General features: G+C 61.5%; 1 protein-coding gene across 1 annotated transcript in view; it reads left to right on the top strand.

Moving 5' to 3' along the window:
• COL22A1 (collagen type XXII alpha 1 chain) overlaps window positions 1-13466 on the top strand; it is a gene marked incomplete at its 5' end in the record, with an annotated part of 223216 nt that overhangs the window by 123340 nt on the left and 86410 nt on the right. The window contains 7 exons of the mRNA XM_066372771.1: window positions 3107-3160; window positions 3813-3866; window positions 7058-7111; window positions 8025-8078; window positions 10576-10620; window positions 11830-11892; window positions 12224-12277. Of these exons, the coding sequence (XP_066228868.1) occupies window positions 3107-3160; window positions 3813-3866; window positions 7058-7111; window positions 8025-8078; window positions 10576-10620; window positions 11830-11892; window positions 12224-12277 (378 nt within the window). The remainder of the gene's footprint in view (window positions 1-3106; window positions 3161-3812; window positions 3867-7057; window positions 7112-8024; window positions 8079-10575; window positions 10621-11829; window positions 11893-12223; window positions 12278-13466) is intronic.

Raw genomic sequence — 13466 nt, 5'->3', positions numbered from 1 at the left:
TTCAGTAGATGATGACCGAAGCTATGTCCGCTCTGACCTGCTGTGGAACTCTGGGACAAGCAAACAGCAGCCTGCCAGAATTTGCAGGAGAGGGAGGGGGGAGGGGAAGGGAGGTCGGAATCATGAACAGCCGCTGTGACACAGCACAGAGCGTCTGAGGGCACCCGTGGGGGAAGGTGAGGAGGGAGGAGAAGGAACTGCCTGAGCAGCCAGAAGGGGGGGGCTGTGTGTGGGGAGAAGGGACCTCAGACGAGCTTTGTGGGACGGGGGTTCGGTGAGAACCCCGGAGGTCACGTTGACATGAAGATGTCACGGTGAGGGGAACTGGTGTGACTCTGGGTGGTGGGCCCACAGCACAATCAACAGCTCACATGCTGTTGATGTTCACCTGACACCTGTGTGCTCTTATTCATCAATGTCACCCGTTACATTTAATTTCTATGTTTAAAAAAACGATCAAAGTGAACCTCATTTTAATTAGTTAAATCAATATTTGGTGCCTCCTGGTACAATGTACTCAAAAGGCTATAAGCTCACATACATGTGGTCTTCTGCAAAAATGCCAGGCTGATTTTAATTATAAGAAATTGTTAGGCACCTGCCCAGGCGGTGGCACAGTGGATAGAGTGTCGAACTGGGACCCAGAGGACCCAGATTCGAAACTCCGAGGTCGCCAGCTTGAGCATGGGGTCATAGACATGACTCCATGGTTGCTGGCTTGAGCCCAAAGGTTGCTGGCTTGAAGTCCAAGTTTGCTGGATTGAGCAAGGGGTCACTTGCTCTGCTGTAGCCCTCTCACCTCCACCCCGTCAAGGCACGTATGAGAAAGCAATCAATGAACAAAGATGCCTCAACAAAGAATTGATGCTTCTCATCTCTCCCTTCCTGTCTGTCTGTCCCTATCTGTCCCTCTCTCTGTCTCTGTGTCTCACACACACACACACACACACACACACACACAAGAAATCATTAAGCAAACATAAATTGAAGGACATTTACAAAATTACTAGCCGGTAACTTTTGTTTTCCTAATTGTTGAAGTCAGGGAAGGCAGAGAAAGCCCGGGGAGTTCCCGCAGGTGGAGAGGAGTGAGAAGCGAGCACAACTCAATGAGTGTGTGATGTACTGGAATGCACCTTGGACCAGAAAACGGGCCTCAGGGGAACAACTGGAAAAATTCAAATGAGGCCTTCAGTGGGGCATAAGGTTATCATGTCGGCGTTAATTTCCTGGTTTTCATACATTTACCACGGTCAGGAAATATGCTAACGAGGAAGATTGGCAAAGGCTATGTAAGACGTCTTGTATAATACAGTGAATCCCAGTTTTACAACTTTTTTTAAGGCTAATATTATTTCCAAAATAAAAAAATACTAAGTGTGGGGGGAAGGGAGATGTCACCTTCTGGAAGGTGGCCTGTGCTACCCGCGGGGACGTGGCTTTGCCGGGAGAGGGGAGCAGAGCTGAGCGGGCGCGGCATGTGGGCGGCATGTGGCCGAGTGACAGTATAGGTGAGGCCAGGAGCCTTCTTTGGTGCCCTCTGCCCCCTCACCTACCAGGGGGACCCCTGCATTGGTACCTGTCCCGGCCACCCCCTGTCCAGCCCTGTCTGGCTCCTCTGTTGCGGCTCCAGCTCAAAGCACGTCTTTGGGGACAAGTCGACGCTGCCCCCATGGACTCTCCAGGGCTGAGTGAGCTACAGGGAAAACAGGTACAGCTGCCACTCCGAGGTCCTGGTCCCTTTCTGCGCCCCTGGTGCCTCACGTGTGCCCCCAGAGGGAGAAACAGGGAGCGGTCCACAGCAGCGGCAGCCTTTGCCGTTTTTAGGTGTTTATCGCCCTCCAGTGGTGATGTGACAGTGTGCTCTCTGAAGGCGCAGCCCTCCCCTGGCTCTCTGTTGGGTTCCGTGGACTTGTTCAGACACTGAGCTGAGCGCCTGCTCTGTGCCCAGCCCTGGGGGTGTCACCGTGTGACGCCAGACACAGAGGGAACAAAAGGTGCCTCTGCCTCCGAGGGCGCCTGGGTCCGGTGAGCGCTGTCTCGCTGGGCTTGAGCGTGGAGGAGGGTTCGAGTCATTTCACTCGGGGGAACAGGAGGCCATTTCAGACAGAGGTGGTGACTTCGGGAAAGGGAGGTGAGGAAGGAGGGCGTATCTGGAGAGAATGCGGAGCCCACAGAGCCCAGAGGCCTGTCTGCCAGCAGTCCTGTGGGGCCCCGGATGGCAGGGGCAGAGAGAGGGACGTTCTGGCCGGGCGCTGGTCACTCACCCTGGGCCCCTCGCGGCCGACAGTGTTTCGGAAGTTGTTGCCTGTTCTAGAAGACCTTTGATGATGGGTTTTCCACTATGTGTGTGCAGATAACGTTCAAATAAACTATATAGTAGGGTAGATCGTATCCACTATGCGTGTGCAGAGATGCACACACCTGTTTCTCTTTAACGTTCAAATAGTGAAACTATATAGCAGGGTAGATCGTATCCACTATGTGTGTGCAGAGATGCACACACCTGTTTCTCTTTAACGTTCAAATAGTGAAACTATATAGCAGGGTAGATCATATCCACTGTGTGGGTGCAAAGATGCACACACCTGTTTCTCTTTAACGTTCAAATAGTGAAACTATATAGCAGGGTAGATCGTATCCACTGTGTGGGTGCAGAGATGCACACACCTGTTTCTCTTTAACGTTCAAATAGTGAAACTATATAGCAGGGTAGATCATATCCACTGTGTGGGTGCAGAGATGCACACACCTGTTTCTCTTTAACGTTCAAATAGTGAAACTATATAGCAGGGTAGATCATATCCACTATGTGGGTGCAGAGATGCACACACCTGTTTCTTTTTAACGTTCAAATAGTGAAACTATATAGCAGGGTAGATCGTATAAGTTTATATCCCCGTTACCCCAATAGGACATGTTAACATTTTATAAATTTTACATCAGATCTATTTTCTCTTTTTGCTTAACAGCAACAACAAATTACAAAAGAGCTGAAGCCTCACCCCATCACGGTGTCCCCTCCCCTCCCCCTTTCTCAAAGGTCAGCGTCCCCAGGAGCCGCCGCACACACGCTCGTAACCTGCTGCATGCTCTATCTTTGCAGGGCCCCCCCGGACCACCTGGCGTCCCCGGCCCCTCCGGACCTGGGGGCCCCCCGGTAAGACTGCCTTTGACTTTCTCTTACTGGGCTCTTAGTGAGGTTCCATGGCCCCTGGGCACCGGGGACGTCTTCCTGTGTAGCTGACACACCCGGAGACCCACCTGCTGCCTCTCCGGGCCTCGGGCTCTCCAGACCATGCCCCCCTTAGATGAGGGACGTCACTTGAGCTCGTGCAGCACGTTGCTTGGCTGCTTCCAGAGACATGTCAGAGGAGACTCATTAGTCTGGGCTTGTCCACTGGGGTGTCTTACGAGAGAGCCCGGGTTGGTATGGTCACCGTTTCCCTTCCCCCAGTCCAGGCATAGCTGGCAAAATGGTGCTGTGGGCAGGGGAGGAGGGGCTCTGGGTGAGGCAGGCCCAGAGGGCGTTCTCCAGGGGGAGGTGGTCCTCCCTGTCCCACCAGGGAGGGATGGAAGTGATGGTGGCCGCAATGCAGACCAGACAAGCCCTCGGCTCGCCAGCCCGAGAGGTGTGACTCTGCCTGTCGAGGTGGCCTATGTGAGGGACGGCCCGATGGCCCCGGGGTGTAGCCATACCTGGGGGCCCTCCTTGCAGCCAGAGGCTGGGCCTGCTCCTGCTCCAGGAAAGGGAGTGGGAGAGAGGCTCTCTGCAGAGGGCAGACTGACGGCCCCTGTGGCTCCCTTTGCAGGGCTTACCCGGAGAGATCGGCTTCCCTGGGAAACCTGGACACCCAGGGCAGACGGTGAGCACCCCACCTCCACGCCCCTGTTCCCCGCACCTCGTGCCGGAACCTGTCCTCCCCGCTGGGGCTGCTCCTGGAACTGGGGGCTGTGCGCCCCGTCCTCCCCGCTGGGGGCTCTGCTCCCGGGGGCTCTGCGCCCCGCCCTCCCCGCTGGGGGCTCTGCTCCCGGGGGCTCTGCTCCCCGTCCTCCCCGCTGGGGGCTCTGCGCCCCGCCCTCCCCGCTGGGGGCTCTGCGCCCCGTCCTCCCCGCTGGGGGCTCTGCGCCCCGTCCTCCCCGCTGGGGGCTCTGCTCCCCGCCCTCCCCGCTGGGGGCTCTGCGCCCCGCCCTCCCCGCTGGGGGCTCTGCGCCCCGTCCTCCCCGCTGGGGGCTCTGCTCCCCGCCCTCCCCGCTGGGGGCTCTGCTCCCCGTCCTCCCCGCTGGGGCTGCTCCCGGGGGCTCTGCGCCCCGCCCTCCCCGCTGGGGGCTCTGCTCCCGGGGGCTCTGCTCCCCGCCCTCCCCGCTGGGGGCTCTGCTCCCCGTCCTCCCCGCTGGGGGCTCTGCTCCCCGCCCTCCCCGCTGGGGGCTCTGCTCCCCGTCCTCCCCGCTGGGGGCTCTGCTCCCGGGGGGCTCTGCTCCCCGCCCTCCCCGCTGGGGGCTCTGCTCCCCGTCCTCCCCGCTGGGGGCTCTGCGCCCCGCCCTCCCCGCTGGGGGCTCTGCTCCCGGGGGCTCTGCTCCCCGCCCTCCCCGCTGGGGGCTCTGCTCCCGGGGGCTCTGCTCCCCGCCCTCCCCGCTGGGGGCTCTGCGCCCCGCCCTCCCCGCTGGGGGCTCTGCTCCCGGGGGCTCTGCTCCCCGCCCTCCCCGCTGGGGGCTCTGCTCCCCGTCCTCCCCGCTGGGGGCTCTGCTCCCGGGGGCTCTGCTCCCCGCCCTCCCCGCTGGGGGCTCTGCTCCCCGCCCTCCCCGCTGGGGGCTCTGCTCCCGGGGGCTCTGCTCCCCGCCCTCCCCGCTGGGGGCTCTGCTCCCCGTCCTCCCCGCTGGGGGCTCTGCTCCCCGCCCTCCCCGCTGGGGGCTCTGCTCCCCGTCCTCCCCGCTGGGGGCTCTGCTCCCCGCCCTCCCCGCTGGGGGCTCTGCTCCCCGCCCTCCCCGATGGGGGCTCTGCTCCCGGGGGCTCTGCTCCCCGCCCTCCCCGCTGGGGGCTCTGCTCCCCGTCCTCCCCGCTGGGGGCTCTGCTCCCCGCCCTCCCCGCTGGGGGCTCTGCTCCCGGGGGCTCTGCTCCCCGCCCTCCCCGCTGGGGGCTCTGCTCCCCGTCCTCCCCGCTGGGGGCTCTGCTCCCGGGGGCTCTGCTCCCCGCCCTCCCCGCTGGGGGCTCTGCTCCCCGTCCTCCCCGCTGGGGGCTCTGCTCCCCGCCCTCCCCGCTGGGGGCTCTGCTCCCGGGGGCTCTGCTCCCCGCCCTCCCCGCTGGGGGCTCTGCTCCCCGCCCTCCCCGCTGGGGGCTCTGCTCCCGGGGGCTCTGCTCCCCGCCCTCCCCGCTGGGGGCTCTGCTCCCCGCCCTCCCCGCTGGGGGCTCTGCTCCCGGGGGCTCTGCTCCCCGCCCTCCCCGCTGGGGGCTCTGCTCCCCGTCCTCCCCGCTGGGGGCTCTGCTCCCCGTCCTCCCCGCTGGGGGCTCTGCTCCCGGGGGCTCTGCTCCCCGTCCTCCCCGCTGGGGGCTCTGCTCCCGGGGGCTCTGCTCCCCGCCCTCCCCGCTGGGGGCTCTGCTCCCCGTCCTCCCCGCTGGGGGCTCTGCTCCCGGGGGCTCTGCTCCCCGTCCTCCCCGCTGGGGGCTCTGCTCCCGGGGGCTCTGCTCCCCGCCCTCCCCGCTGGGGGCTCTGCTCCCCGTCCTCCCCGCTGGGGGCTCTGTTCCCCGTCCTCCCCGCTGGGGGCTCTGTTCCCCGCCCTCCCCGCTGGGGGCTCTGCGCCCCGCCCTCCCCGCTGGGGGCTCTGCTCCCCGTCCTCCCCGGCAGCGGGGACCACAGTGCTCACCCTGACCTCCTCCTTCTGGGAGCACTGCACGTGCTCCGTCCCCCGGGACTGCTCGCCCCCTGGGCCCGCGCTGGGTGGGAGGGGCACCCTCTCCCGGGCCCACAGCACTTACTCTCGTCCCCTAAGGGCGAGTTCCAGAGCCCTGTGCTGTTTGAAGGGTGACTTCTTGACCTTAGGGGATGCATGCAGAGGTGACAGAGTGACGGGGTTAGGGGCATGAGAAGTGGCCCTCCCGGGACACAGCAGAGTCTTTCCTGTGGTTCTCCTGATGGGTCCTTACTCCTGAGCTGCGGGGTCCGGGGAGTGTGGACATACGCGTCTTTTCTCTTTTTCCCTGAGGTCGTTTTGTTCTATTAATTCCCATGTGGAGAAATTTTCTCTGTTAAGACAGATGCTGGAGTTGTTAAGTTGGGTGGCAAGGGGATTTCTGGGCAGAATCACTGGGCTTATATATATATATTATATATATAAAATATAAACTTTGAGAGCACTCACAGCTGCCACCGTGATAACAGAGCCCTGTTAGGAGAGGGTTTTCTTTGTCTGTCAGGGGCGGGGAGGGGTGTTTGTGCACAGAGAAAGTGAAAGAAAAGGTCACTCCAGGGCGGTGGGAGGGGCCCAGTCTAGAGCCAGGATGTCGGGGTGTAACCCCGTGGGTCCCTATTACTGAGAGCAGGACCCAGAGCCAGTCACTAGGCCTTGTGGAGGCTGCATCTCCTCACGTGCCGACAGCTGCAGTGACCCCGTCCTGGCCATGTCCTGAGGGTGGGGTGGACGAGGTGTCTGGTATTAAACACAGGGACATGGAGCTTGTGGATTTTTAAAGAACAGTCGGGAAGGAGGATAGCCGTGTGAGGGACAGTGATGGCAGGGGTCAGGGAGCGGACGGGGGGGGGGCCCTGTGGAGACTGGAGGGAGGGACAGACCCATCGGAGCCGGGGCCAGCCGGCCGTCCGCTCCTCCCGCCCACACACGTGCCCAGGGCATGGGTACCGCAGCCTAGCCCGGAGCGCAGTGATCCTCCCTGTCAGGACGAGTGTGTCAGGAGGACCCACAGAGTCTCCAGCACTCTGGGGACAGGCCTCGGCTGAAGGCAGGGAGACCCCGGGCTGCCGTCGGCTCCCGGCTGGAAACGGCCGGACACAGGCCCTCCCGGCCGCCGCTCACTCCCCTCTGCTTCTCTCTCTCGGGCCAGGGGCCACCTGGAAAAGATGGGCTGAACGGACCCCCAGGCCTGCCTGGGCCCAAGGTAGGTGTCCTCCAGGGGCGGGGGGCCCTGCCTTTGGGAACCCAAAGTGCAGGAGCAAGAAGGTTCTTGGCTGCTGAGGAATTCTGAAATAAATGGATGGCAAAGCCTGGATCGGGACTCAGGGAAGCTGAGGAAAAGGGTTTGGGAAGCCACGGGCTTTAACCAGCCCCTTAGAAATGTGTAATCTATTTACTTTGCAAGGAGGAAAAACTTTCAGAGACTCTTACTTGCAGAATAAGAGACTTCAATTTTAAAAATATTCTGGTGGGAATCACTAGCGTAGGATCGTTAAGAAAAAGAAATCAGTGGTTTAAAAAATATCAAATTGGGAGGCAGAAACGAGGTGTGCAAACTTCAAATGAACAGATACAAAAACTCCACAAGGCCTGTTTTTAAGAAATGAACTTAATTCTTTTAAGAGCGAACGTCCAGCCCGAACAGGCAGTTCCACGGCCCTGGAAAGGGAGTTTCTGAATATCAGGGGGAAATCACCGTGCTCTTCAACGAGCAGACTTAGGAACTCAACTTTTAATGACAGAGTCAGAACGGATGTAGCTTAATTGTACAGGCAGTTAATGTAAACACCCCCCATCCTTTTCTGTTGTAGGTTAAGACAGAAAGTAACGCTGACTGCGTACTCTGTATTCCAGAAACATTAGAGTACTGTAGGTCTTACTCTAAGCCTCTCGGTAAGAGCAGAGAGCGCCGTTTCTACTCGGTTACTTTTTATGGAGTACAGGCAGAGCCGAGGCTCCCGGCACCGGGCAGCGGGTATGACCCGCTGCTGGTCACCGAGGTCACGCAGCGTGCCGGGCGAAGGCCCCCAGAGCACGGGAACTCACTGCCTCACCCGCAGCACAGCAGGTGCCTGCCCGGCACGGCCGCCTGGTGACTGTGGGTGCCTTCCTTGCAGGGACAGCCCGGAGACAGAGGCGAGGACGGCCGGCCCGGGACGCCCGGCCTGAGGGTATGGACGCGCCCCTCCCCCGTCGCCCTTGTTAGTCTGCACGGCACATCTGGGGCTGCGGGTGACCCCCATCTGACAGAGGGGGCAGAGTCAGGGTCCCTGGGGTCAGGTCCAGAAACAGCTGGGAGCGGTGGAAAGGGCTCCGGCCGGATGGTGGCACACCACAGAAACAGCAGCCGCGGACGGTCCCAACACCTGGAGGACAGAGCTGAGCTGCAAGGGGACCAGCGGCCCCTCGGGCCCAGGGAGGCCCCTGGAGCTGCGGGAGAGGCTCCTCTCTCCGTCTGGGTCCTGGTCTCCTCCCCCTGACCTTTGCCCTCCGTCCACTGCTCCCCAAGGGTGCGGAAGCCTGCCCAAAGCCGGAGTCAGGACACAGGCTGCCGCCACCGGGGAGCCTGCCTCCCTGCTTCCCTCCTGTGGGCGGGGCGTGTGATGGGCCCCCAGCGGGAGGCAGAGCCCCCTGCACATAGGTAGTGGGCTCTTCTTGACTTCATTGACCGCGTGGGTGGTCCCTACCCCACCGCTGTGTCTTCTCCGACTGGGGAAGTGGGAACCCCACTCCTGCGGGCCTGCCCGTGTTCAGGTCTGCATTCTGGTCTGCGGTCTCCGGGCAAGGTCCTGTGTGGCTCTGCAGGGGCCGCTGTCATGATGGGCAGTATCGGGAGGAAGTTAGGGGTGCCCTGGGAGAGCGTGTTCCCCTTCCAGTCCTTGTGTTTTTTATTCCTGATCACCACTCACGGCCGGCAGAGTCAGACAGGAAAGGGCGTCGCTCCAGGGCCTGTGTCGTTCTGTGCGGTCTCCACGTGCAGCATGTTTAAAACGTTTCTCTAGGAGATTCAGAATTCTGAGCGTCTGTCCTTGCGATGCGTTTACAGGGTCTCCCAGCCTCGGGGGAGGCCTGGCCTGCAGCCTCTGACTTTCTGTTCACAAAACTCCACCGGAAGATGCACATCTCCCAGGCAGAGGGGGGCTCCGTTGCCAATGGCAGGTCTCTGAGCCCACTCCGCGCGGTGGTTTGCAGGATGTGCAGACGCACCCGCCGCTGAGGCTCGAGTCGAGAATCCAGGCAGCCTTCCAGGGCTGCGCCCCGCCTGCCTTTGGCTGGGGGTTCCCAGCACGGGTTCAGGAGGCCTTCCCGGGGGTTCCCGAGAATGCTTTCTGCCCACACTCTGCCCCTCCACACCCTTCTCAGCCCGTGTGGAGCAATTCTCAGGGCAGAGGCCTGACCAGCCCAGCAGATCTGAAGTGACAGTTTGAGTGGCAAGTGCTTACACAGTTCCGGTTCGAGCAATCCTTCCTAATGGTGCTTGTCAACGTTGGGGTTGATGGGAGAATTGCTGTGCGTCTGGGTTTTCTGCCGGTGCCGCCCCCAGCGCTGCAGGATAATAGTCCTTAAATGACGCTCCAGTTAATGATTATGATTTTTTTTTTGCCTTCCTCTCAGGTGATAGGGGGTGGTGCTGGCCCTCACTACCCATGGAGTCTAGCATTGCTGCAGGGGAAACCCTTATGAGCGGGCATACCTGCCTGCTCATCCATCCATCCATCCATTCCTTCCTTCCCTCACCCTTTAATTCATTCATCCCTTCGTGTGTGCATTTCCTCCCCAGAAAGCCTCATGTCCTCACAGAAGTCTTCTTCAAGGTTTTTACTCAGTGGCCTAAAGGGTGTTAGATAGAAACCGTCCTTCATGAAGTTAGTGATCCCCAGACATGTGGTTGGTTAGAAACCACAGCTTCTCCCACCCCCACACTCACCTCTTTGCATCAGAGCCTGTTCAGGACCTGGCAGGCTCGGCACCCTGGTGCCCGGGGGTCGGAGAGCAAGTCCCCCTGGTGCTGTGTCCCCTCTTCAGACTGACCACAAAACGCTAGTCAGGAACCAGCTGGCCGAGGTCAGAACCTCATCTCGCCTCCCAGAACCACTGCCTACCTGCGTGGGGGACTGCTTCCAGGCTCGGGTTGGGAGCTTAACAGAATGTTGCCCAAGGCCTGCCTTTGTGGTGACCCACCGTGGGGAGGGGAGACGGATGCCTGTGGTCACCAGAGTCGGCCTGGCAGCCAGGGACCGTCTCTGCGCGGACATGTCCACAGCAGCTTCAATGTCCCCGCGCCCGGCGTGGGACCTGGACTGTCACACAGCTGGGAATTGGGGTCAATGTAGGAGTCAAGGAGTTTGGGCCTGCGTTGTTTGGAATGGTTACCACTTAGCCTCAGAATGAGTGGGTCCCACCTGTTCCACCTGAGGGGCATTTCCAGACATTGCTCCCCGTGGGGAAAGACAAAATCAACACGAGGGCGTGCGGAGGCCCCCCGACCCCCGCCTCCCGAGGTGCAGAACACTGGCTTCCATGGCCGGCACCCTTGGGCTGTAACCCCAAAGACATGTGTGAGAATACAGGACTGTGGGGCAGCTGCACATGACTGGGCCACCAGAGGGAGGCAGTCACCTCTGTAAATGTGCATGGAAAACAACCAGTGTCTTCTTCTCTGTGCAGGGTGACGTCGGGGAGCAGGGCCTGGCCGGCCGACCTGGAGAGAAGGTGTGTTTGTTCACACCTCCCTTTCTTCCTTCCTTCCCCCTTCCTCCCTCCCTTCCTTCCTTTCTTCCTCCCTCCCTCCCTCTCTTCCCTCCCTCCTCCCTCCCTCCTTCTTTCCTTTCTTCCTTCCTTCCCCCTTCCTCCCTCCCTTCCTTCCTTTCTTTCTCCCTCCCTCCCTCCCTCTCTTTCCTCCCTCCTCCCTCCCTCCCTCTCTCCCCCTCTTCCCTCCCTCCTCCCTCCCTCCCTCTTTCTTTTCTTCCTTCCTTCCCCCTTCCTCCCTTTCTCCCTTCCTTTCCTCTTTCCTTCCTCCCTCCCTCCCTCCCTCCCTCCCTTTCTCCCTTTCTTCCTTTCTCCCTTCCTCCTTCCCTCCTTCCCTCCCTCCTTTCCTTTCCTTTCCTTTCCTTTCCTTTCCTTTCCTTTCCTCCCTCCCCCCTCCCTCCCTCCCTCCTTTCCTCCCCCCTCCCTCCCTCCCTCCCTCCCTCCCTTCCTTCCTTCCTTCCTCCCTCCCTCCCTTCCTTCCTTCCTTCCTTCCTTCCTCCCTCCCTCCCTCCCTCCCTCCCTCCCTCCCTCCCTCCCTCCCTCCTTTCCTCCCCCCTCCCTCCCTCCCTCCCTTCCTTCCTTCCTCCCTCCCTCCCTCCCTCCCTCCCTCCCTCCCTCCCTCCCTTCCTTCCTTCCTCTTCTCCCCTCCATTCTTCATGTGAGGCCTTCATTCAGCAACACACACGAGGCCGGTAGCTCTTGTCTTCTGGGGCCCACTGCATTCAGTTCATTTGTTCACTTACCTAGTGACTGCCAGCACGCTCTCTGCATCCGTCCCTGAGTTGGCCCTGGGGTCACATCCCTGAACCAGGAGCAGTTGAACAGGTGTGGGGGGTGGTGACAGGCAGGTGAGACTTGGGGAATATCAGGACAGATGGTCAGGACTGACCATGAGAAGTGACATTGTGTCTGAGTCCTCAAGGGTAAGGAGTTGGACACCAAGAGAGGCCAAGTGGGTTCTTGGGAGAGGGAACAGCCAGAGAGGGAGGGAGAGCTTGGACGCCCCAATTTACACGTCCCCTAGCACCCCCTTTCCCACTAATTTCCGTGTTATTCCCACAAGCCGGAGCTCAGGGGTGGGGGGCGGGAGAGCAGAGGAGAGCGTGCCGCAGCATGGAGCTCCGGAGGGCCCCACGGAGACCCTGAAGACCAGGGCGCCTGTTGTCTCCGCAGGGACAGGCCGGCCTCCCGGGCGCCCCAGGGTTCCCGGGCCTGCACGGAGAGAAAGGCCAGCAGGTGAGCACTGGCAGCCCCCACCCCACGTCTCCTGTGCCCACTGCCTGTGGAGAGCAGCCCCTCTTGCAGTCAGTCCAGTGCAGGGTGGGGGGGGGCGTGGGCTGGGGCGAGCAGGCGGGGGACATCATCTGTCAGGTGCCCCCCGGGTGATCCAGGGCGCCACACTTCCTGGCCGGGCGCCCCTGAGCCCGGCGTCACCGCGCAGTTCACTGAAAGGCCAGGGCAGGTCGGACGGAGGGAAGGGTGTGTCCAGGGTCCCCTGGTCCTACCCGAGCAGGCGGGTGTTCACACGGTTGAGTGCTAATGCTCTCCCACTTGGTCTCTGCTGCAGGGAGAGAGAGGTGCGCTGGGCCCCCCGGGGCAGAAAGGTGACCAAGGAGAAAAGGTAAGAGTGGCCCCACCCTGGTTGGGACACTGCGGGACTTCCTTGCAGCAGTGCAGGGCACCCAGGACACTGCGGGAGTTCCCCGTGGCAGCGCAGGGCGCCCCGGTCCCTGTGGGAGTTCCCCGCGGCAGCGCAGGGTGCCCCGTTCTTAGGGTTGGACTGGTGCCCGGGTTGTCGTGCGGGTTCTCCTCACTGTGTGGCTCTGAGCAGGTACTCTGGCCTCCCTGGGCCGGGGCTTGCTGTCCGGGTGGTCACACACCCAGAGGGGCCTGGCGTCCCCCCTTCGGCACCAAGGCCCCTCCGTCGCCCAGGGGTGCACCCGTTTCCCCCCCACCCTCCCGCCAGCCTGCGCCCTTGTCTTTCCCGCTTGGCCCCAGGACCCCTACCCCCTTCTCACTCCCCGGCTGTGGTTTTTAAGTCACGGAGCCTGGAACGGGGAGGGGTCTGCGTGGAAGCCGGCCAGGCCCGCTGCTCTCAGGGACTTCTCAGAAATGCGGTTTTTGTTTGAGAAGCTCGTTTCCAGAACACACAGGGCTCAGAGAGGCCACCAACCCCCCACCCTTTATGGCCTTGGCAGAATTGCCAGGGTCACAGCCATATCCCATCCGAGCCGCCAGAATCTGGCTGGCGTTCCTGTCCTCCGGGGAAGTGCGTACGCAGCGATGGGCAGCTCTGGTTCACGCCCCGAAGTAAGCGTGAAACCAAGGCCGCCCCCTTCTGCTGCGCCCTGCCCGTGCCTGGCTGCTCTCTGTCCACTTCCCCCGGCCAGCCCCCGTGAGCGTGGAAGCCCAGTGTCTCTGGACACCGGTCTGATGCTACCCCCTGCAGCAGCTCCTGGAGGAGCTGGGATGGGGACCCGGTCAGTCACATTCACTCCGGGACACACAGGTCCTTCTTGAGCAGAGCCTTATCCTCCAGGCCAGAGAGCCGCCAGGGGTCTTCCGCACCCACCTTGCCCGCCCGCCGGGCCTCCCCTGCCCCACAGCCCTGGGAGGAGGAGGCCTTGCAGAAAGCCAGTCTCCAGGGCTCTGGGCTGGAGACACAGCTCTCCTCCAGGAGTCCTCTTGTGTGTACCGTTCACACGTGTGACGGGAAAACGCTGAGCTTTGCTCGTTTGGATTGTTACTGTTGGGTCAGCTGGTTCAGACGAGCGGGGTCAGCAGCACACGGAAGAGAGCTGGCAGACTCG

The sequence above is a fragment of the Saccopteryx leptura genome, chromosome 3, assembly GCF_036850995.1.
Source record: "Saccopteryx leptura isolate mSacLep1 chromosome 3, mSacLep1_pri_phased_curated, whole genome shotgun sequence".
Taxonomy (NCBI): Eukaryota; Metazoa; Chordata; class Mammalia; order Chiroptera; family Emballonuridae; genus Saccopteryx; species Saccopteryx leptura.
This window is presented reverse-complemented; position numbering and strand designations above follow the sequence as displayed.